Source organism: Rhynchophorus ferrugineus, unplaced genomic scaffold (assembly GCF_030347505.1).
Source record: "Rhynchophorus ferrugineus isolate W39M unplaced genomic scaffold, kcgeb_rfMv2 rfM6, whole genome shotgun sequence".
In the NCBI taxonomy this organism is placed as follows: domain Eukaryota; kingdom Metazoa; phylum Arthropoda; class Insecta; order Coleoptera; family Curculionidae; genus Rhynchophorus; species Rhynchophorus ferrugineus.
The window spans coordinates 16,018,247-16,042,665 of record NW_027472585.1 but is presented as its reverse complement, the minus strand read 5'-3'; the positions used below and the strand labels follow the sequence as shown (position 1 = coordinate 16,042,665).

Genomic DNA, 24,419 nt, shown 5'->3' with positions numbered 1-24,419 from the left:
TTTGCAGGTCCAAATGAAGAAATTGGCCAAACAGGCCGCTCGCGGCTTCCTCAGTCGCTCAAACAAGGCTCGTGAAGCGAACGGACGCAACTGGAACCCACGCCGCAAGGAACGCTGCCAGGGTTCGGCCCGTTCGCACGCCAACAATAACCGCAAGTGCTAGAACGGCACTGGTTCAATGATCTCAATCCGACGAAAATGATTATGAAAGAATCTAAACTTAGCGTATATTCTGGTTTCTTAGACAAAAAAAAATAATGATAACGTCTCACGCGTATATACAGCACGGCGCGGGAACAGTCCGGCATTCACGCCCTGGGACTGTTCCTGCATCGTCCTGGAACCAATCCGCAACGTTCTCCGAAAGCAACGAATGGCTAAGGGTAAGAACGCAATCCTTTGGAAATGTTCAGCGCACCTAAACAGGGTTCATTAATAGTACAAAAAGTATCCGGATCACACGCGATGTCAATTCTTTACAATCTTCTTAGCTTAGCCATCAAAAGTCACGCGCCTATTCTCTCGTCAGTCGACGGAAAAAGTGCTCTCCGCCTACAAGAAGTTAGGCGTTAGCGTTCACTCTTTCGCTTTGTTTCGTTCAAAGATAAATGTAGAATTCTGTATTTCAGTAACAAAACAGAATTTTTTAAAATTCGTATATCCTGGCGTTTTAAAAATCATGTTTAATGTTGACTTATTTTCATTTATCATAGAACACAGACATAGGACTGTAATTCAAGCTGAGAGCACAGAAGCAATACAACAATATATGAAACCAAAATCTAAAACTGATAAATCTAAAACTGAAATCAAGAACACAAACGAACATTACTTCATAACTCTTCTGTAAACCAACAATGAATTTTGGCTCTCTAATAAAATATAAATAATTATAATAATTTGAGGGTTTTTTACAACATGGTGGCTAGGATCATATACTAAAGTTAATTAATGTACCCTAAAAATAGCAGTTTAAGTAGTCTCTTTTACTAATTGAAAATGTCAAGTCTAAATTCAGTTAATACCTAATTGATATATTTTTAGAACCAAAGGACTTACGACTATAAAAAGTAAACCATAACAAAAAAGTGAATGCGGACGTCTACTCAGCCCCAGGTCAGTCAACGTTAAGCCCTTACCCTGTACATTTTTTTTATTTTTTTGACGCAAGGAAATATAAATTAAAAAAACCTTGGTCATATTCTTGTTGATGTATTTGGGGAGTGAGCAGAACACTTTTTCTAGACTATGTTAAGTATATAATATATATATATATATGAAAAAAGCAAATGTGATGGAAAAAAAAATATATAAAAAAAATAACATAAAACCAAAGCACCGGAGTGTGTTCATAAAAAAATGAAGAAAATAAATTCGTTTTAATAAAAATTTAACGCATTGCTATTATAAATAATTGTAACATTCGAATGTTGCGGATACAATTAATTTTAAGGAAATTTCAACATTATTTTTGTATCGTTTATATTATTGAAACATCCCGTGACGCCGTTCAGGGGATGTTTTAAAGATGCAGAAATTTTTTTTCGGAGACACGTTACCCAGTGGAAGAACTGGGCATTTCCCAATGACCATGGCCAGTTTGATTTTTTTGTTTCTGTATATAGTTTCGAGAGGAGTAATGTGTCTCTCTTATTATCCCTTTTTTATTGTACATAGAATATTTCAGTGAGTATTAATGAAATAATAATTTTAAAGAAAAAAATATTTCCGTTCGTCAGTACCAAAATTGTCGGGTTTGAATTTTTTCCCTCATCGATTCTGAAAATATATCTGAGCCCCTTTTTATCATACTATAATAGCATACACTGTATAAAATTAATCTAATTAAGCACACTCTGTAAAATATTTTGTAGAGTAAAACCGTCGCCGTTGTAGATTACCTGAAAGGTGCACTAAACGAGAAGAGGAATCAAATCATCAGAGCAATCTGTGATATTATTCAAACTATTTTTATATAGACCAAAATTGAAGAATAGGGTAGAATATTTTCAGAACACCAGAGAAACCGATAGATATATATATTTATATGAATTTAGCTGTTAGAACGTTTGTTGCCTTGGCCATAGATTACTAAATCGATTATATATTATTTATCTATTTATTTATTTTGTATAGATTAGGCAACAACCGTGTTTGTTTTTATTTTTTCCTGTCAATGTCGCAAGTTGTTTTTGATTTTGCGTCATTTCTTATTAAATACATTCTAATTCACGCGGGCTAAAGGGTCATAGACTGTGATTGATCCTTTTTGCACGTTGACCACCTTTAACCCGCATAAAAATCTGTATAAACCACCACTACCATCTATACGAAAATCGCGGAAAAGTACAAAAACATCTCATTCATCATACATTTTGGTGTGTTTAAACGGAAATAATCGCTTGTTAAGTTCTCATTTAGTGCAACAGCAATAATAAAGTCATTGTTGACAAAAACAAACGAACATCGCTTCCTAACTTCAATTTTTGACGCACTAAAAAAAAGACTTTAAAAACTTCTTTAAAATCCGCGCTGATAGAATTGTTACGTAGGTTCTAGAATTGAACATATAACCATTTTACAGAATTTGATCCTGTATGGGGTCGTTCATTAAGTAGATATCAAATTAAAACGCTCGTATAAGAAACGATGAACATCTAAGTTTTGTTAGAATTTTAAAATTGGGTTATGTTATTTTAAATATTAATATTAACGTTGCATTAGCACATCCACTAACGATACCATTTAGCATGTCGGTGCAATAATAATTAAATTGGGAACGAAATAACATAACCTCAAAAATAATTGTGTGTGTTGTATGAGTATGATGTATGATAATGGTAATTTTGTATGGTGCACAAATAATCTCTGTTTTATTTTCTGTACGGTATGAACGGATGGGAATCGATTTACCTTTTGATGGTAGACAAGAGAATTCTGGATTAATATGTTGATATTAAATAATGTAGTATGTATGGAGTATTTTTCTGATAGCGTTTAAAGTTCATTTATGTATTCTTGTGAAGTAAATATGACTATGACTTAAGAATGAAACTGAGAAAATGTTATAAAAAGTTAAAAATAATAAAAATTATGTTAAATAATTGGCCTATTATTTAATCCACCCTCGTAATCGTCATAACATTGTGTAGATTATCTGTTTTACAAAAAAAATGACTCGAAAGAATGCTTTCTAATTTTTATATATTTTAAAGTCTCCTTTTACTAACTACGGGTTTATCTGGACTGGGTCTAAAGTTTAACGTGGGCTCCGAATCACGGCCCTCGGCATTAAGCCTACCGACTGGCGAGTGACCAACTTTAGAAATCATCCCAAAAGACATCTGGTCTTACCCAGTTACTGGTTACTGGCGTGACTGGGATCATTTTCTTTGTCGGATTTTACACTCTTGCCTAGAACAAATTTTAAACAATCACAAACATAAATTTACGACCATGCCCCAGCAGGATTCGAACCCGCCGCTATCGCAACAGTAGGAGGACCGTCACATCGCCTTTACCACTGCGCCACCAAGCCGGCGTGTTTCAAATTTAATGTGCAATATTATGAAATTATTCCAATTTTATGCTTTGAATTATTATATATCAATACATTTTACGTTTGTTTAACAATTTCATGTAACGGTCGTACTTTACTAACAGCCTATATATATAAGTAAATTACACATATATTAAGCTATGCGAAACAGTAAACTTATTATTTTCATCCCTATATTTATATTATATTGAATATTTCATAACTACTTATACCTTAAAAACTGCGTAGTTTTGTTATACAAATACATATTATTTTTTTATTTATATAAGGTGTTGAATCGTTGTTTCTATTACTCTCTGAATATTCTCGTTATAACTGCATTCACAACTTTAGTTATCAGACAAAACAACTTAAAAACAAAATTATCGGCTTTGTAGATAAATCATGATAGTTAATATATGTCACATAACCTAAAAATTGTAAGCAAAAATAGATATTATTTTACTTACGATGTTAAAATTCCACCAGCTGTTTAGTAAAAAATGTTCTATTATTGGAATGGTACACGTCGAAGCACTGCCCGGTTTGTACTTTTATCTACTTCTATAAATAACACCTGTTAAATTGCACATGCCGACTACAGGTATTAACGCAAGCATGTTACATATAATTATATCAGCTGACAAATTATGAATTATCAATGACGTGCATTGTGTTTTTACACTGCAGGCACCCCCCTGTTTAAAAATAATCTGGAGGCATTGATAACGAAAGCGAAAAAGGAGACAGAACTATACATGCAGTATGATTTAGTGAGGCTTAATATGTTTTTGACAAGAAACCTGTTACCAATTGTGTTTTTTTTTGTTTAGGATGGTATCTTGATAGAAAATATGCACGATGTTCCTTATATCCAAGCTAGACATTTCGGCCCAGAGATCACGGCTACCATGACTCGAATATGTACCGAAATAAAAACAATAATTCCCAATAATTTACCCTGTGGTATACAAGTAGGCTGTTGTTAAATTGATTTGATTTCGTTTTTCAAAGGTTTTGAGATTTAGATACTTTCCTGTGGTAATAAGGAAGCTTTAGCGGTTGCAAAGGCTTGTTCGCTGCATTTTATCAGAGCGGAAAGCTATGTCTTTGGTCATATCGGTGATGAAGGTTTTACCGATGCCAATGCTGGATTACTGTTAAGGTATCGGAAGGAAATATCAGCCGAAAATGTTTTGGTATTTTCCGACATCAAGAAGAAACACAGGTATTATTCCTATACCATCACCTTTATTTAAATTCGAAAGAGCTTTTTTAGTTCTCACGCTATTACCGCCGATATATCTTTGGAGGAAACCGCTAAAGCTGCAGAATATTTTTTGACAGATGGTGTCATTCTAACTGGGACATCCACAGGTATTCCGGCAGAAGTTAACGAACTACAAGCGTTAAGAAAAACGACAACATTGCCAATACTGATAGGATCTGGAGTAACAGTGGATAATGTACAAGATTATGTTATGGCAGATGCGTTGATAATTGGTTCTCATTTTAAGAAAAATGGGACGTGGTCCAATGAAGTTGACGAAGAAAGAGTGAAAATATTTATGGAGAAGATTGGTAAAAATAATTTTTACTAAAAAAATAATTTTTTGATTTCGCTATATTTAAAATTTGAATGCTGCAAATTTTGCTGGAGATACAGATTTCTATTTTAGTTTATGGGCATTATTTATACCATGCCTGTTCAGTTTTAGTCTTTATATCTTCTTCCAATTTATAAAAATATAGAATAAAAAAATATAGAATAGAATAAAAACGCAAAGAAAAATTATTGCAAGTATTTGTTTTGCAAATTTGCGCTCAAGAAATTGTTTATACTAAAGAGATATGCAGGTGTATCTATGTCAAATTTAGGCTTGAATATTTAGTTTCTATATTAGTAAATATAATTGTTATTTAAAAAATTATAACTTAAAACCACTTACAATATCAAATCAGCGCGACTTTTTTTTACATATTACATTCATCAGAATGTATTTATTATTTTTTATTACAATTTACACCTGTAGACAAAACCGCGTTAACAACATACATTATATGAAATATGTTGATGTTATAATTTTGGGTTATATATAAAAAATTGACTCTGAAAACGTTTAATAACTAACCAACCAAAATGATTTTGAAATTTCCTTTATTTGGGAACAACCAACAAAGAACATCCTTTGTACCTTCGTGCACCAGTTTAGCTGGCCATCTTCAATGGCCGTATTCCATAAACTATAAGCTTCTTTCCAAACGCCGATACACTAGGTTAATTTACAGCAATTTCAGAGCTAGCATTTCATAGCTAGACAGAACACAGTCTTTTTTGTAAAGTATTTAGCAGCGTTTATTTATGCTTTTTTAATTTATTTTCAAGGTATATTACTTAAAGGTAAAAAAAACTTTATCGTTTATGTCCATTTTGAAACAAAATTACACAAACATGGTAAGTCAAACACATCAATGCATTTCAAACTGTGTAAATATATTGGAGGGTTATTTCTTTGATTCTTGGATATTTTTTATCGATATAGACTACATATTGTATACTAGTAATTCTACCCATGTTAATTCCAAGAATATTGCTGGAGTTGACCAATAAGTCAGTTATCGGTTAGTGAAGAGAACTAAAATAACTCTTGTTTTGTGATGCATTTTATTGTTAACGTGCCACAAAACAGCTGATATATAAAAACATTAAACATAAACATATACCTATAAATATAAATACGTAACAACTACTGATCAAGTCGGGATAAAATGTTATAAAATAACAACTAAAAAATAACGGACGACGAGAGATAATGAACCTTATTTACTTCCACCAAAACCGAACATTCCTTTGAACGTCGATTTTATACCATTAAAGAAACTGCCAAATCTCGTAGTGTTTTGTTCTTCGTGCTTCTTACCGAACACGAATACATCGCTTCTCGCGTCCAGTCCAGTTTCATCGTCCCTTCTCTTAATTTCAGCAACATCTGGAACTATCCCAATTATTAACCGATTTGATGTTCAGAAAAATACCCTGGTGTTAATTACCTGGATCTATCCTGTCGATCTTCAGGGTGCTTCCGCAAGCGAAATTGCTCGTCTCCAACGGGGGAAAACCGGACGTCGAACTGAGATGCGAAGTTTCCGGATTGCTTTCCAACCTGATGGGAGTGGAATTACAAGCGGAACGGATTGACCTTCTTGCGGTTAATCTGCGACTTAACCTCGATAGATCTGGCGTGTGTTGCGGATTCTGTAATGATAAAATACGATGGATACATTATCTAATTAGGGTAATTCATATCACTACTATAAATTAAGAACGGAAGAAGCAATATACAAATTGGGGAGATAACATGAGGATTGACGATCACCGAAGAACTTTATAGAAACAAGAGATGAAAGAATGGCATACATCAGTTTAGAAGGCACACCACCAAAGGCGTTAATAATTATAGAACATTCACAGAAACTCAAAGATTAAAATTCAATTCAAAGAAAAGTTCTAAAAACAATGAAAAACAAAAAAATACCAATTTTTCCAATACATGGGTTTTAGGAAATCGTATCTCGTATCGAAATTTTGTGAGTTTTTTATTTGATCCTTGACGTAGGTGAATACCAACAAAGATAAATTACACTATATATTAGTTTTTCTTCGGTAAATGTGAAAATACAGACCGGCAAGCCGGCTCAAAAGAATCAACAGAGACAAGAACTTCCATTGAAAAAAATAATGGATTTCATTTTAATTAATCTATTAAAAAATAGTACTGCAATTAATATATTATATTATACCCAGAATATAATATATTAATTGCAGTACCGTAATCGTGATAGAACATCAGCACCCGTATTTAGCAGAAAAATAGTAAAAAGGATATAAGCAAGGGGATATAGTAAAACTAGTAACAAAAGTATAGCCAAAAAGATATGGACTCTTGGATATGGATGCTTGTTTCAAAGAAAAATGCAAAAGAAGCACATGAAGAAAATGTTAAGGAAATACTGATATGAATTAGGAATAATAGTTAAGGAGGATTATAAGGACAGAAGAAATTTAATAAAATATTAAAAAATGACCAAAGGGTCTTACAGAAGAAAAGCTATAGAAAATTGAAAAAGTAAGAAGACTAATAAAAAAAATTGACCACAAGGTCGACTAAAAAAACGAATAGTGGTAGAATATTAAGCCCTAAAAAAATACAGGAGAACAAACAATACAAATTGAACAACTGTTAAGAATAAAATCAAAGGAAGATAATAATGACGATATATGAAAAGATAAATCAGCAAGAACGCAAATGTATAAGATATTAGAGATATCATCGTTGACAACAAGACAAGGTCGAAAATTTGGATTCATAAAAGAAAACTAATGTCATATATGTTCTAAAATAAGCCCATATATATTTCTATTTATGCAACTGACTTTATTTGCTTGCTTGAGGTATTATTGAGATTCAAAAAGTTTCATTAATACAGTAGAGGTCCTATTATTACTTTTGAGAATTGCCGCACTTAGCCTAGAAATTAATGTTTAAATGTTTTTTGGACACTATCACCAAGCAAAACTTGAACAATACAATACAATGCAAGAGAAAATTGAACAATAAAACATGATGGATCACAGCAGGGAAAAAAGGAAATAAAAATCGAGATAAACAAAGTTATGCGTGACAAATAATAGAAACAATTGAAAAAAAGATAACAGGATGACGCGGATTGATTAATTAATTTATTACCATAAATTTCCTCTTTTTTAGGGGTTGCCCGGGGCTTAGGCCAATCTCGTGGTATTCATTAACATCTTTTCGTTTCACTGGTCTCCTGTTGGAACTTTCCTTTCGCAAGGTTTTCCTGTGAACAAAAATCGAGTAATAAAGATATCTATTCGGAAAACTTTTCAAAGTAAAATTACCTGTCTTCTAAATAATTCTGGATAGCCAAATTAATGCTCTCTATCCACTTAATGGTTTCGCATAGTTGGTCATGATACAGGATCAGTTCTTCATCCTGGGATACGACTTTTAGACAGCCTTTATCCAGAACCTGGTTATATATTGTGTAAAATTACCTTTTGTTTTCATAATACTGTACTGACTGACTCACCTCTATAACTTTTGATTTGTTTAATGGGAAAATACATGACACTTTTAAGGAATTTAAAACTGGTTCCTCTTTTTTCATTTTATTGAACATGATAATATCACTCATGAGTACCACATATAGTTTTTCACTGTGCCCATTTTTTGTAGACATCTTATTTAATATACCTTCACGCTTCAATTTCCTACCTATACATATATAAATATAAATTTCCTACATAACACGCATAAATACAAGCTGTAGTAACTTGCAAACAAATTGAAATTTACCGGGCATTATTATATTTGGCTCTCCACTTCTTAAACATCTTTGTAATTCTAGTAATCTCTGGGCATTTTCCTGCTCTTCAACTATATTATTAATATGCAAAGCAGCATCTTCGATTTTTAAAAGACACTCTAAAAACTAACATTACTTGATATATTCATAAAGTATACCTCTATTACCTCTAAGATGCTTATAATCTTTTTCTTTCGGTGAAGTTAATTCATATAACTGTGTCAAGAGTAATTTATAACGTGGTACTCTCTGTATTGGTGTTATCAAAAGAGCAGATAATTTACTTTGTACTTCGGGTCTTGACTCTTGATTTTCCACAAATTTTGCAAACAGGGGATTTAAGGTTCTTGCATTCTGCGAATTTATTTAATATATTATAGAAAAAATAATATTTTAGTTACTTACCTGTAATATTCTCAAATTATTTCTAAAATCATATGCAAAAACTGAATATAATTTTAAAAATGGAGCAATTTTGGAAAACGCATTTGCAACATTATGGTACCCTTTATCGAGTTCTTCTAATAATTCTTTGTTAATCCTGTATATTGTGGTAATATTTCCGAAGAGTATTTCAAAATCATCTGTTTTTAACAATCTCTTTTCCTGAACTGGCTTCATAAAAAAATTGATGATTGTTTCTAATTGCCTAACATATTTAATTTCACTATTAACTATTTCCAGTAATGCTTTCTCCCGCTTAAAGGTTCTAGTTTCTTCTTCGCTTTTACTCTTTATTTCATCAAGAGCTTCAAACACTCGCTTTCTTGTTTTCGACGTTAACATGTTTCTTTCATTTATGACTTTCTTCAACTCTTGACTAAGTTCTATGCTGGCTTTAGGTGTACGAGGATCACTGCTGACGTGTTTTAGAGCAGACAGTGCAACTTTGTTCTTCTTCATGTCTTTTGGGGTTGAAATCGGGGTGTTCACTATTAATTTCTCTTGATTTATAGATTCCCCCTCTGGTTTATTTTTAGGTAAATTGTTTATATTGCCTTCGCAATAAGGCAGTCGTTCTAACACTATCTCTATAGTTTTAAGTTTGATATCTTGTTCCATTTTGAGCAAAATAGAAAAAAACCGAACTGCGACTTACCAAACTCACAACCGTTACAAGTTGTTTTCATAACCTGTATTTAAAAATTTGCGCCAATGGAAACAATCTGAATTGCCAGTTGTCTATTTTTTAATTTTGCCTTTTCTTAGGCTGATTTTAGATAATTTTGATAGTTTATTTTCATATTAAGTTAAACAAATGTAACTTAGATATTGATTAATTACTACTGGATTTTAAAAATTATAGTTTGCCTTGCTTCTATATTCAAATTACCCTTAAAATATCGTATGTATTGCTGGTTATCGGATAATATTGAGTTTTGAAAGTAATCAATTTTCACGCTTTTTTTGCAAACTGAAAATCCATACAGGGAGATTCCTTATCGTATAGTAAAGTAGTAAATATTTCCGTAAAATCGGTAAAATCCACTTTCAGTTAACACTTACAATCGATTCGTCCACGGCCTAAAGGTTTTTTTAATTTTCTGTTTTTTGATAATTAGTAGGTTCAAATGACTATGTTAAGAAGTCAAAACATTCAATTCACTTTAAAAATATTTTTATATGTCTATGCCTGATATAATAATTTTCCGAGAAATGCACTTAAAAAGTATTATGGTTTCAATATTCGGAATTTTACATAAGTTGTGTCTAACTATGACGAAATTAAATCTTTCTACTTTCATTAAAATTTAGTGATTGTGATAGAATATATAGAACTGAGTTGGAGAGTTTTTTGGACTTCCAGAAGAAATTTATTTATTTAAATTTCAAATACTACTCATTGTTATATGTGCCGTATTAATCAATTACCTTTCGGCATTTTTCGGTAATTTTCCTAGCGCATTATAAAACTGGCTCTATACGGTGTTCTTTCTTACTTAATGTGTCGATCTTCTTTTGGTATCCTGTATGTAAACTTTTCAAAACTGTTTTATGTTGGATGTTCACTCCCGTACTGATGTCGAGGAATGAAATATGTCGGTCTACTTCAATATTTCTAATTATTACATACATTTTTGGGAACAAAAACGATTTTGACGTAAGTGCTTAACATCATCGACACCTCACAATTTTCATTGAGCTTACGCTGGGTTTTTCCTTCCGATAGCCCCATTTTTCAAATGTAACAAATTTTAACTGAGCAAAATACATTGATATAAAGCTATCTTTATACTAAAATGTTCTATGGTCTGTTACCTTTCAAATTCAGTATTATAGTATAGTCTTATTGAACAAGTATAACATTGTCTAGAAAAGAACAATTAATCTTCCTACTACCATATAGCCTAAAAGTAAAGAAAGAAATGTAACATGAAGTGAAGGGGGGGGGGGTTTTAAAAAGAAGCCTGTAATTATGTCTACATTTATTGTTTTTAACACAAGTCAAATGTAACATTTGGTTTTAGTATTAAACCTTAACCACTAAATATTTAATCTAACAAATTCATAAAGATAAATAAAACTTTTCAGATTCGTTGTTCATATCGTTCCCCTAGTACTAAATTAACTATATACAAATAAGAGCTTCAGCTTATTCTAATATAATTAGGTTTCTATTTTAAATAACAAAAAATCTTTACAAAATTTTAAAGCCATTCTTAGAGATATTGCAATATAACTGCAGTAAATATCACATTTACACGTCCTACAGTACTAAAGTACCCACAAAAATGAGAATATTTCTATATATATATATAAGGGACATTTTCGATTTTTTTTACATACCATATATATTTTATATAAACATTTACAAGGGAACTTCATGCCGCTCAGTTATTTACATCTAAATCTAGCTAAAATTATATATCTCGAAATTAATAAACATTTTATAATCATTGTATCATTTGTAAATATCGGTTTTCTTCTAGCAATGATGTAAGAGATGAAGTCATGTCCCCAACTACCATATTGGGATTGCTGGTGGGTTCACTCGAAGCGTTCCAGTTTTGGCACGATTGAACGTATTCCAGTGTGCGTTGATAAGTATCGGGACGCATCTGGGGAGCTTCGTATGTTGTGGGGGCTAGGGCACCGGCTGCTGGTGATGCCAGGGAATTCTGGGCTTGCTGGTACCCGTTGAAATTGGGCTGAGTTTGTGGTTGCTTCATGTACTGTTGGGGATATCCGTTATGGTCCGCACAGTGTTGCATGTTGGCTTGTTGCTGATGCTGACTGCCATAATTCGCATTCATGGGCATGGGATTCTGGGGCTGTTGACCATACATGTTGTGATTCTGACTGTTGCACAGATTATGCTGGGCAGGCATGTTATTGTTATGACACCAGGACCCAGACATATAACAGTTCGGATGTTGTTGCATTTGCCTGGAACAAAAACATATCATTTTAAATCATCAGTGATCATTGGTAATAAATAAATCTACCTGTTGAGGGGGAAACAACCGTTATTTGGCCTCTGCTGATGAGGGTTCTGATTCAAAACAGAACAATTCTGCTGCGGACAGTTTTGTGGCATCATCTGACCGGTGTTCTGCATCATGTTGTGCGTTCCGTGACAATGCTGGACCATGTTGTTCGGTTGCGATGGTGACATCATCTGAGGCTGGCATCTCGTGGACATTGGAGACGCCACCATTTGATTATAATTTGAAGCGGGCGATGCGATGTTTGCTTGTGCAGGAGACAAGGCATTGTACTGCACTGCGTCGTTATACATAGAACTTGGTGATGGGATAACCTAAAAAGATTATTCAGAATTAATATTGTACCACAATTTATATACATTCATACAGATAAATCTTCAGGTTTTTGTTAAAAATGGTATGATATAGAGATTTCATAGAGAGATATTAGAAGTATATAGTATTTTTGACGAAAAATAATAATACATGCTTACAATTTATATTATATGTGGCGTGTTATATAACATGTTTCAAAAATCAAGTCTGGAGTTCATTAAGGTTTGGATATAACATATTAATTAAATGGACGCTTTTAATTAAATATAATAGAAGTTAAACTTAACTCACAAGTCAGTGAAATATCAGTAACAAACGGATTGAAAAATAATTATATTTAAAGAGTATTATTTATATTTAAATGATTATAAATTACAATACCGCATTCAGTGTTTAAACGTTTGAGGTTTAGGTTACAAGTAGCTACACACTGGACGTCACTATGGTTAGTGCTGGTGGTGCTTTACTATACCATAGTGAGTATCTAGTATTTATTAAGGCAGCTATAAGTTGTCTGTGTTTTCTTTGTTTGTTTTCATAGAAAATGTTTTGAATGACAAACTATATCTAATAATAAGTTCATTAACAGAAACAATAAATCTATTGTTGTTAAACATTGATTGCTGTGATATCTGAGAAACAAGACAGGGTTTCAGATGTATTATTTTTGTTGATTTATTTTTTGTTTCAAAGCATTTTTGATTTAATTTTTTTGTTCTTTATCCTTTTTGTTTATGATGTCAAATTAAATTTTTAAAACTTCTACTTTACAATAACGATTGACATACCTGGTAGTTGGAGTTTGGCGAAGGCATGACGGGATTGGAGTTGGGTGACATTATGTGCTCCAAGTTACTCGCGGGGCTGGGCATCATATTTTGCCCGATGTTGCTCGCTGGTGATGCTATTATCTGAGGTCCTGGAGAAGGCATTAGTTGATATCCTATAAATATATTATCATAATCATTCATTCCAATTAGAGAAGAATTTTTGAGAATTTACCAGGCGAAGCCATCATCTGATTGTTCCTCGGAGACATGGTCATTTGATTTGTAGGAGATACCAGCGGGTTTACCACCGCGTTAGCTGGCGATAAAGGTTTGAAACTATTCGGAGAGGGAACCATCGTGTTCGTCGGGCTCTGAAGCGGCTGGGACGTCGTTTCTGACCAACCTGACCCTACATGCTGAGCATCGGCTACTTGATTAAGATACATCAGAACTTCGTCGGGGAGCACCAGCTTGTTCTCAACCATCTCCCCTTCGCCGACCTCATCCAATTGCACGGCTTGATTCGGATGAAGTTCGGTGGAGCTCTGAACCTTGCGGAGGGGGCTCAAACTGACCGAGGAGGGTCGTGGCGGGGGACTTCTCGGGTCCAACCCGGGCCGGCTGGGTTCTGATGCCCTACGTGCCTCCGAGCTCGTCGTGGAGGCCCACAGGAAATTCTGGCTGGTAGCCGCCTGTTGCATATTGGTCGATTGAGTTTGTATCACTAGATTATTGGACGTTGGTTGGTTCGAGCTCTGTAGTCTCTGAAGTTGTCCTGCGAGCAGGTGCGAGGGTGGTGGTGGAGGTAGACATTGGCCTCCTGTAGTCACGGTCGATAATTGGCTGGATCTTCGTGAGCTTCCGGCTGATATGGGGTCGTAGAATGAGCCAGGACCTTGTCCAGGACGCATATTCGATACCTAGGTGGGATAAATATATGTTCCAGTAATATTTATTCGAGACAGAGTTAGTTCCAAATTACCTGGGAGGCCAGACTGCTTTTCCTGCTCATATCAGCGCTTCTCATGCTTCCATAATAAGAGCTTACAGTCGAACTGCTATCTCGACGAATCTGGGCTTGTTGCTGCGAAATCGGCGGCTGTAATCGTTGCTGCAACTCCGTCAACTGGGTCTTGGGTTGTGGCTGAGTTATCGTATCCATTTTTAGGTTCGTTATTCGGGTATTGAGATCTGCGATTTTTCTTTGAGCCAATGCTGGGGCTCTTGGCCTACCTACTGAGAATAATAAATTGATCATGGTTACATAGTTATTCTGAGCATCGTTCATACAGGAACGTTCTTTTCTCTTAGATGGTTCTTATGGAAGAATTATTATTTCAACCAGGACATTCTATGTGGCTCTGAAATTTGGACATTGAATACTATATATATATATATATATATATATTATATATATATATATATATATATATATACGATAATTTATTGAATCGATTGAAAGACCCAGATTAAAACGTTTTGGATCTATATGTCAAATGAAGATTATTTCTATATTTATGAGGAAAAGTCGACTTCTTGGATTGTTAAAAGAACTACGGGGAGAAGAGTAGTGACCGTTTTCTGGCATTATCGAAATGTGATGAATAATGTCCAAAGTTCTGCAATAGCAACAGTGCTATATTGTTAAAAAGTGGAAAATGGCCAATATTTACCTGGTTTACGTAGTCTGGGTGGTCCGACACCTGTTGGTGCAGCTCCACCACCAACCAAAGCTCTAAGCACCACCGGAAGTTCTTCCAGTTCGAGATCCTCAGCTTCGGCGGTCCAGTCTTCCAGAGTATCGGTAACACCTGGTGTGGTAAGACGCTGAAAATACGAGGAACTAGTCAGTAATTCTTCGGCGGTAACAGATGATGAGTCTTACCATTCCATCGATATCCTGACCAGCAGGGCTTCCTTGTGCTTGTGGTGACTGAGCGTCGGACTCGGATTTCACCGACGGACTACTGAGGCTCGCCGTCTTGGCATCATCTGACCGAGGAGATGCGTCCAGTCCACCAGCACCACCTTCATCACTGGATGGACCGTTTCCACCTTTGTGCTTTTTACTAGCGTAGAACTCGGCTCCGTGTACTGTCTTCACGTGTTTGCGTAATGACGAGGGATCGGTGTATCGCTTAGTACATCCCGGTGCTTTACACACATATGGTTTCTAAAACAGATATCTGCATTATTGTCTATTCATCTCTACGACTAACCATCACTTACTAGAGTTGATATAATCATTCCACTATTAGTAGCGTTGTAGATTTAACGTTGATTAGTTTAAATTGATTTGGGTTAGTAAAAAATGATGAGGGATATGAGCATCCGCTTACCTCATTACTGTGCGTCCGGTTTTGATGTTTAGCTCTGTCGGAAGCGTTACTGAACGCCTTGGAGCATCCAGGATATTCACAAGTGTATGGTTTCTCGCCGGTGTGGGATCTAAGATGGGTCTTGAGATTCTCTAGCCTTGAATATGCTTTGATACAACCTTCGAACTGTAGAAAAAAATTAGATTAGAAATAACTATTTTATTAGTAAAACAATGTAAATTGAAAATAAATATGCCTCCATCTTCGGAATAGAAAAGAGTTTTCCTCATGGTGTTACTTATGCTATCATCTCCGTGCAATATTGAATGACAACAGTTTAGACACTTTGCTATCTATGTGATATCTGTACTTCACTTCGTCAAAGTATCTCAAGGGATAAAATGCGTTTCTTGATTTAATATTACAATGTGACCAAGTTAATAAAATTTATAATGTATTTTTACTGTACGTTACATTTAATTATATACGTATTAAAGCAAATTCCATATTTTCAGTATCTAATGATGAAAAGATAATTAATTTTTTTTTGTTAAAGCTAAAGGTTTGGAACTGAAACACATCACAAAGTATAGAAATATGTAACATAAAAGTATGTTTACAATGTAAATTTAAATGGGCATAGCCGTAACCATGTTTTGGGCGTCTGAATTGGCGTGAAGAGGACAGGAGGTAGTAAAAAGATTACAGATTTCTTGACAATGATAATCTTCAGGAAACCTTATGATCTGCCACATGAAATTTTTGAACAGGAATATTTATTTTTTGCATTTCAGACCGACTGACAGATGTTAAGTTGCAATTCCTAATTATAATTTTAATAGTAAGTATTTCCTTTTAATAGTAAATAGTAAGGCCATAACCTTAACGAAAAGGAAAATACGGCTACAAGTTAAATATTGGATTCAGCAGTTGTCCCACATTACGAATCCTAAAAAAGAATATCATATTTTTTTAAGGAAGTAAATTAAGAGGTTTGAAAACTGAACATTATAATATATGCTTCGCCGCAGATGTCTTTGAAATAGACGAATCTGTGCCATAACACCAAAATGATACTACCACATATAAAAGTAATATCGCAAGCAAGAATTATTAGATATTTTTATGGGCCTGCTGTTACATTATTTAAATGTTATTTAACAGTATCAGGAACCTATTTTAATTCATTTGTGTTATGAAGCTATCTCTAGACTTTTTTATTTATTGGCAAAAGAATGTACAAAACCAAATATAACGAAAATTCTCATTCACATGTTGTTAGTAAATGGTGATCTTTTTTAAAAATATTTATTGTGCAGCATCCTAAGCAAAGGCAATGCAATGAGAAATATGTAGCATCTACCTCCGAATCGGCCAAGCTACAGTAGCTGTTGGTTCTCTAAAATGGTACGTGTGGAAGAAAAGAAGTTTTACAAGCAGGATGCGTATCTTGTCAATTCTTCTCTATGGCTCTTTCTGTAGACTCTGCTATAGTCCAATATATGGAAACTTGAGGTCTATCAAATATGTTTATTCAGGTAAATCCTATACTTTTTTTCCGAGATAATATTAGAAATGAAGTCATCTGTTTAAGATGCGACAATCAGAGCCCAGTTACCAAATCTTGAAATGCACCTTGCAAGGTCTGTGCATTCACATACATGTTAAAACATCGGTGACCAAAGGTGACCGAGTTTATCACAGACATCTGAGGCGAAATCGACCTTTTAGGTGGATGATACAGAGAATAGCTCCGAAAAGTTTGTATAGGGTGGTAACCATTGCGTTTTGTAAACGTCCAAATTTTATTATGGGTAAACATACGCCACAAGAACGAGCAGAAATAGTGTCTGAAGGCTATCTGGTGAAATGGAAGATTTTTCGTCTAAATTGATAATGAGCGATGAAGCCCATTTTCTTCTCAGTGGCCACGTCAATAAACAGAACAGTCGGTTATCATTGCATCCACTAAAAACAACTGTATAGTGTGGTATTCATGCTGAAAACACCACTGGTTCCTAGTTTTTTGAAAATGACCAAGGTGTTGTAGTTACTGTTACTGCTGAATGGTACTAAGACGTGATTAGAAATTTTCTTGTGCCTGAAATGGAAGAGCAAGGACTACAGGACACGTGGTTTCAGCAAGATGGGACCACAGCACATAGCTTGTTCAACAATTCAATTATTGAATGACGTTTTTCCACGAAAATTCATTTCGCGAAGTGGCCATTTATCATGGCCAGCCAGATCCTCGGATTTAACAACACCAGACTATTTCTTATGGGGTTTTTTATAATCAAAAGTTTATGTGGATAAGACCCAAACGATTTAACATCACAATTTAAGACAATATTCGTCATGAAATTGAAGAAATTCGCCCTCTGATGTTAGGATATAATGAAAGATGCCTTAAAAAGAGCCAAAAGTTGCATAGCGAATCGCGGTCATCATTTAGTCGGTATAATTTTTTAATCATAACGAAAAAAAAATTAAAGACCTAATAAACTTTTTGTGAAACTAAACCTACTTACCTTTTCTTTGAGCAAAGTTATAGACAATTAAAATGGTAGCGGGACTTCATTGTGTTTTATTATTTTTAAATATTTAATGATTCATTGATATCATGTAATAATTTAGTTACTTACTGTGCATTTGTGTGGCTTTTCACCAGTGTGTCGTCTCATGTGCACGACCAGCATGTACTGAGCCTTGAACGGTTTTTCAGCCCTCGAGCATCCCTCCCATCTACAGACGAAGGATTTCTTGTTCGCGTGGATATGATCATTGTTAATGTGCTGAAATAAATATCGAAACTCAGATTAAACTTCTATTTCGGTTACACCTCCTGATACTATTACCTTCACCAGTTCGTCCTGAGTATTAAACTCGGTACCACAGTCCTTCCAATGGCAGTTGGTCTCGATGAAGTCACCGGGTTCATCCTTGAGATCACCCTGGTCCCCGTTCCCATCCCCGACGGGATTCGCATTGTGCGTCGGTTCCTTCTTGATTCTCGCGTTGCGGACGTCCACGTCGATGATGGCATTGGGATGGTCCGATTTCCGTCTGTCGTTGAAGTTCTGGAAGCAAAACGCAAACTGTTATTTAGTGGAAGACGTCAGCGCCACGGGGTTATACTTACGTTGTCAGTCTTGGGCAGGGGCGCGCAGTGCTGGGCGTGAGGTAAATGCTGAGATCCATGGAGGCCGAAGGGCGGCGTGTGCGGATGGGGATGCAACAGGGGTGGGGCGCCGGCTCCCCGGAGTAGGAGGGCGGGGTGAAGGGCCGGGCTGAGGGCGCCGGCGGACAGGTGGCCCAACGAGCCGCTGCACGCGGACGAGCTCCTGCTGCCCGCGGCCAACGAGGCCAGCGAGGACGGCGAGAAACGGATGACGGACGTCAGGTCCAGGTCGGAGTATGGGGAGGCGGATAGCGCTCGCTTCCGGGATGCCCGGGCCAGACGTGGTGAGCATAAGCGAGAACCTAAAAACATTATTATTAGTTATACACTATAAATAAATGTCACCATCATCACGAAACTATTGGCAACCATACATTCACCAACAAGAAATGAGTTCTTAAAAGTACGAGTGGTTTGGTACCACGTAGTCAGGGGGTATCACAAAACGTGTGTCTTAACCACTACGCTGTATGTATAGCAAAAATGGGAAAATTATTCCTTTCTTTGGGTTTCTTAAGTTATACTTTTTACTTGTACAAATTTGTTATAATAACGACATTTTTGTAGCATTTAACAGGTCAATTGAAAAGTCCTCGGCCTACCATAGTAAAACACATTTTTTGGCAAAATTAGCATTTCTTTTCAACATAATTCCCTTCAAGGATGATACACTGATTATAGCGACCCTCCAACCTTTCGATACCATTTTTGTAGTACGATTTGTCTTTTGCTTCAAAATAGGCCTCCGTTTCCTGCTCATTCGACCAAAATTTCTTCCCAGCGAGCATTCTTTTGAGATTTGAGAACAGGAAATAGTCGCTGAGTGCCAGACCTGGAGAATACGGTTGATGAGGAAGCAATTCGAAGCCCAATTTATGGATTTTTAACACAGTGCATTGTCTTGACGAAGCAGCACATTTTTTCTTCTACTGCGGCTGTTTTTCGGCGATTTCATCCTTCAAACGGTTCAATAACGCTATGTAATAGTCGCTGTTGATGGTCCTTCCTTTTTCAAGGTAGCCAATCAAAATTATTCCATGCGCATCCCAAAATACAGAAGCAATAACCTTGCCAGCCGACTGTTGCGTTTTCCCATGCTTTGGAGCAGGTTCATCGTCTGCAGTCCACTCGGATGACTGTCGATTGGCCTTCGGAGTGAAATGATGGAGCCATGTTTCACCTATTGTCACATATCGACGTAAAAACTCGGGTTTATTAGGCTTGATCATCTTCAAACACTGCTCCGAATCATCAACTCGTCGTTGTTTTTGGTCAAAAGTGAGCTCGCCAAAGAAAACCTACTTTGCACAGAGCTTTCTCATATCCAAATATTCGTGAAGGATATGATGTACACGTTCAGTTGATATCTTTAGAGTGTCTGCTATTTCATTCAATTTCAAATTACGGTCATTCAAAATCATTTTGTGGATTTTTTAATGTTTTCCTCAGTGACAACCTCTTTTGGGTGTCCGCTGCGTTTACCGTCTTCGGTGCTCATTTCACCACGTCTAAACTTAGCATACCAATCCTTGATGGTTGATTTTCAATTTTCATCAAGCCAAGCTTTTCAGATACTCACAGTCAGTCAAAAAATCAAGAGAATTGCAAGGGGGTATGAGGAAAGACTCCATTCTCACACGAATATTGAAATATTACAACTATTGGATACCACCAGAACAGGACAGAGACTCAAAAGAATTAAACCATCTGATCTTGTATAGTGTTGTGTAGTGAGGTGCATATATTAAAAAATTCAGCAGTGACATGTATACACATTATTTCACCAGAGACTGAGATAGGGCCGATGGGTCCTTCTAGTTATATACCTAGATTTAAGTTATCATAAAGACAAATTGTAGGTGAGACGGAAACGACTAATAACAATATATTAATTAAATTAAAAAAAATTGAAATCTCAGTCTATTATTCTTTCCTTCAAATAATTATGGAGACCAATTAAAGCTATACATGGCAACAAGCCTATGTGGAAGAAAAATTTCTACAAAATATGAAAAAATTATGAACGTTACCTAGAGAATCAAGAATTCTTTGAAAGTGTCATCCCAATAATATATGTTACGATTTACGAGTTACTTAAATTATGCGGATATTCTGTTTTTTTTGTAGTACATTACTTTTTTGCAAAATAATTAGCAAGAAATTATAGAAAAACCTAAAATATGAAATACAAAGACAAGATATTTGACCCCCTGTGAATGAACGAGAAACAAAAATATATTCTACCCATATTTTTGGAATAACAAAGGAAATGAAAGAGTCATAATATCTTTTATTCAAGTAATTTAACACTTGAGTATCTGACTTTAACCGAGTTATTATACTATTCATAATGGATTGAAAAAGCTCAAAAATACAACTGTGCAACACAGTGAACAACACATAATTTATGCAAACTTAATTAGGAGAACTTAAATTGTTAAGAATTATTTTCAGAGTTTATAGATGTAGTTTTAATAGCATTATCAAAAAGAAACCAACCGGTATATGACCCACCCTGTATTATATATCTAATAAAAGTGATGAAATACTTTGTTGAATCACAAACCAAGCAATCAACAGTAAACTAACTAGATGTTTAACGATTCTCCCCTAAAATCGAATCTGTTTTAGAATAACGTAAATAACACAGGAAAGATAACGTTGTAACTTATAATGCTAGTCTATAAACCTATAAAACCCGGTCGAGAAGGCCCAGTAATAAAAATAAACGTCTACCGGATGTAGAAATAAAAATGAAAACATGTAAAAAGAAACCATAAAGACGGAATTCAATTAACACCCGAGCCTCCATGGCCGACACGTACCGAATACCCAATCACGATTCAATTAAAATTTCGGGAACTTTTCGAGAATATCCTGAAAAAGAGCGACGACTATGAATATTAAAGACCGCTGAAATTTCTGAAGAAAAAACAAATACGTTACGCCGACTGAGAGAAATAAAATTTAATAAGGTTTCTGTTTCTGTAGTTTTACGACCGAGAAAATGATATGACTACAAAGTGGTCGTTCCGTACACCCCCCGACTATCTATTAAAGTGTTTCCATAATAAACATTCCAAATAGGCATTACTTACTGTCTAAACTGAATGGGAATTCGCTACTAGCCAGCGTTGACGCTGGATGCAAGTCTGGCAGGCCTCTGGCGTTCAGGTACTCAGAACTCAATCCTAATCCTGAAAAAAAAACACATTGTCTTTAAATTTTCAAATTTGTTTCTAATATATGCAACTAATAATACACCACAAAATTAATTTTAAATAAACGGCTTTGCGTTGTGCGAAAACTCTTTAGTTGTGACGAAAAGTAGATTTATGTGTGTGTTATGTCTATGTGAAAGTGGATTGCTATAAACTATTACTTTGGAATACTCCGCCTTTAGTAATGAAAGGAATATTAGTAGTTATTGGTTAGATATAATTTATGAATGGTTAACAAGAATTCAAATAATGTAACACGAGTAATATTAAGTGTTTTGTCCCGAATTCTTCTCGTAATTATTACTGTTGTCTGTCGGATACTTTAAATTTATGTGTATTGATTGTTCCATATATTAAAACAAATTTAGGCTCATTTAGGGCTAATATTTTTTAATGGTAGAACTTTCAGGATTTGTCACTGTCATTTAATTTTGATTTGACATTTGTGACTTATTGTTGCCATTTATGTTTACTTTTTATATAATTTTTATTTAAAATAATGTATTTACTTTAATGTTATTTCCTATATTTTTGGACAGCAACATGATAAATAACAAAGTTTTGAAGTATAATTCGGTTTTTTCTTTGGTAAGTCAAGGAACACAATAAAACAATGTATCAGAGTTTCTGACTGTAAAATGATAATGTAAATTTTATATTTTCAGATGTTTATTTTATGCTGTTGCCATAAATAAAATTGCATTAAAGGTATTGTTAGTTGCCTAATTTGACATAAAACAAAATAATTTCACACTAAAATTGCATTATCGTTTTTTTTTTCTTTGAGGTTCGCGTACTTCGAATGCGTGGGAAATCAGTAATGCTGATAACGCAACTGCTGAACAATTTGGTTCGATTATTTTAATTGGGTTGTTAGCATTCACGATACGCGTTGGCTGACTAGCTGACGATTTGCCCAACGAAGCGTTGCCCTCGCTATTTTAGGCCCGGGTGAAATATATTTTCGAGGAGTATTTCCAACATCTGCGCTGGCAGGCGGCCTTTCTTCGACCAGCAGGAAAACATAGCGCGGGTAACGTGAAAATAGATTTGACACTTTTTTTCTTCTTTCTACGTTTTGGCTCGACGGCCTCGTATTAATATGCGTTAATTCGGTTTTGACAACGCGGTAGTGGTGGCGCCACTCGACAAGTGACAGATGGATGATGAGTAGCAGTAACGACGGATATCATCTTACAAATAAATGATGTGCCGCTTACGTTGTTCCGAGTCAAGTGATCCTTTGGTTTCTCATGTACGGATTAGAACGACAACAATATTAAATGCCAGATAATAATTCAATATAGTACTTGAAAAAATCTATATTAGTAAATTACTTGATATTGACATATGACAGAAGCATATACGTTTGACAGTTTAATTGGTTATAATAAAATAATTTGGATATTGATAAAGGACAGTTCTGACTAGATATTTTAAATCCGTTTATATATACTTGTAATATAATAAATTGTTTTTGTGTTTTTAATTTAACATGATTGTTATTTGTAGTTTATATCCTTTTTAATTTTATGCATGATATTTAATGATCACTCCAACAATACCGTATAAAACGTACAAAGGCTTTCAATTTGGTGGCAGTAACAAAAAAGTACGTTCTGGAATTTAATGTTATTATTTAGGTATGCTTTTAAGCTTCCATTAGTAATTTTAATGTTGACAGCCGTCATCCATACAGTATCCTAATACAGTGGAGAGGCATAGGCATCCTATACTTATTTTCATTAGTTCAATACTCAATAAATTTGTTACGAATTTTCATTATATTCAATGAAGTTATATTATTTTATTAACCTGGCTAACAATCACTTAACATGTTTAGTGGAAGTTAATATTAATAACAATATTAATAATACTGATAATTATATTAACAACAATATTATGTACTGGTTATTATTTCTATTATTATTGTTATTCATGTTGACATGACAACAGCAAACAATAGAAATTTTAATTGTATTGTAGCGATCTTGAGCATGTCGAATTTTACATCGTGGAATAACGGTCTACAAAATACCCAGAAATATAATCCCAGATGTTGAACACGGGCGGGGTGCCAACTGGAACCCGACAACGAATAGCTGGCGGCAACCCCGAGACGTTTATCTGGGATATTATTGAAGGGTATTTCGGTCATTCAGTGCTCAACCCTCGTTTGGTTAAGACGTGCCACCATCGACTGCCCAAGCCTCGTCTTCAGGTAACTCCGCTGCCATCC

General features: G+C 34.9%; 6 protein-coding genes across 22 annotated transcripts in view; 3 read left to right on the top strand and 3 right to left on the bottom strand.

Moving 5' to 3' along the window:
- Window positions 1-3,104, top strand: part of TP53INP (Tumor protein p53 inducible nuclear protein) — a 28,911-nt gene extending 25,807 nt beyond the window's left edge. For both annotated transcript variants that reach the window (XM_076407218.1, XM_076407219.1), the window contains one exon: window positions 8-3,104. In XM_076407218.1, coding sequence (XP_076263333.1) covers window positions 8-163 — 156 coding nt within the window. In that variant the 3' untranslated portion in view covers window positions 164-3,104. The remainder of the gene's footprint in view (window positions 1-7) is intronic.
- Adck5 (aarF domain containing kinase 5) overlaps window positions 1-4,163 on the bottom strand; it is a 37,294-nt gene extending 33,131 nt beyond the window's left edge. Inside the window, exon 1 of one of the 4 annotated variants that reach the window (XM_076407204.1) lies at window positions 4,009-4,163. The gene's annotated coding sequence lies outside the window, so the exon portion shown is untranslated. The remainder of the gene's footprint in view (window positions 1-4,008) is intronic. The other 3 variants (XM_076407203.1, XM_076407205.1, XM_076407209.1) reach the window with 3 other exon arrangements.
- LOC143198161 (uncharacterized protein F13E9.13, mitochondrial) lies at window positions 3,934-20,708 on the top strand. 2 transcript variants are annotated; one of them, XM_076407216.1, is made up of 6 exons: window positions 3,934-4,082; window positions 4,229-4,311; window positions 4,372-4,512; window positions 4,567-4,766; window positions 4,818-5,119; window positions 20,531-20,708. In XM_076407216.1, the coding sequence occupies exons 1-6, from the start codon at window positions 4,010-4,012 to the stop codon at window positions 20,575-20,577; spliced, it is 846 nt and encodes a 281-aa protein (XP_076263331.1). In that variant the 5' UTR covers window positions 3,934-4,009; the 3' UTR covers window positions 20,578-20,708. The 2 variants fall into 2 exon arrangements, with proteins under 2 accessions (XP_076263331.1, XP_076263332.1); XM_076407217.1 differs by having other exon boundaries at window positions 4,018-4,142.
- RhoGEF4 (Rho guanine nucleotide exchange factor 4) lies at window positions 6,185-10,062 on the bottom strand. 2 transcript variants are annotated; one of them, XM_076407200.1, is made up of 8 exons: window positions 9,335-10,062; window positions 9,097-9,283; window positions 8,920-9,048; window positions 8,654-8,838; window positions 8,463-8,593; window positions 8,287-8,401; window positions 6,590-6,794; window positions 6,185-6,528 (listed from the first exon to the last, which is right to left on the bottom strand). In XM_076407200.1, the coding sequence occupies exons 1-8, from the start codon at window positions 9,989-9,991 to the stop codon at window positions 6,359-6,361; spliced, it is 1,779 nt and encodes a 592-aa protein (XP_076263315.1). In that variant the 5' UTR covers window positions 9,992-10,062; the 3' UTR covers window positions 6,185-6,358. The 2 variants fall into 2 exon arrangements, with proteins under 2 accessions (XP_076263315.1, XP_076263314.1); XM_076407199.1 differs by having other exon boundaries at window positions 6,185-6,534; window positions 9,335-10,060.
- Window positions 11,341-24,419, bottom strand: part of ci (transcriptional activator cubitus interruptus) — a 185,975-nt gene continuing 172,896 nt past the window's right edge. For 6 of the 11 annotated variants that reach the window (XM_076407173.1, XM_076407171.1, XM_076407181.1 and 3 more), the window contains 12 exons: window positions 22,058-22,156; window positions 18,921-19,261; window positions 18,637-18,876; window positions 18,424-18,573; window positions 15,800-15,964; window positions 15,346-15,633; window positions 15,134-15,287; window positions 14,443-14,696; window positions 13,693-14,380; window positions 13,479-13,633; window positions 12,376-12,689; window positions 11,341-12,316 (listed from right to left, as the gene is read on the bottom strand). In XM_076407173.1, the coding sequence (XP_076263288.1) occupies window positions 11,824-12,316; window positions 12,376-12,689; window positions 13,479-13,633; window positions 13,693-14,380; window positions 14,443-14,696; window positions 15,134-15,287; window positions 15,346-15,633; window positions 15,800-15,964; window positions 18,424-18,573; window positions 18,637-18,876; window positions 18,921-19,261; window positions 22,058-22,156 (3,341 nt within the window). In that variant the 3' untranslated portion in view covers window positions 11,341-11,823. The remainder of the gene's footprint in view (window positions 12,317-12,375; window positions 12,690-13,478; window positions 13,634-13,692; window positions 14,381-14,442; window positions 14,697-15,133; window positions 15,288-15,345; window positions 15,634-15,799; window positions 15,965-18,423; window positions 18,574-18,636; window positions 18,877-18,920; window positions 19,262-22,057; window positions 22,157-24,419) is intronic. The other 5 variants (XM_076407174.1, XM_076407172.1, XM_076407182.1 and 2 more) reach the window with 1 other exon arrangement.
- LOC143198163 (uncharacterized) lies at window positions 17,206-17,813 on the top strand. Its single transcript, XM_076407220.1, has 2 exons — window positions 17,206-17,316; window positions 17,373-17,813. The coding sequence occupies exons 1-2, from the start codon at window positions 17,305-17,307 to the stop codon at window positions 17,670-17,672; spliced, it is 312 nt and encodes a 103-aa protein (XP_076263335.1). The 5' UTR covers window positions 17,206-17,304; the 3' UTR covers window positions 17,673-17,813.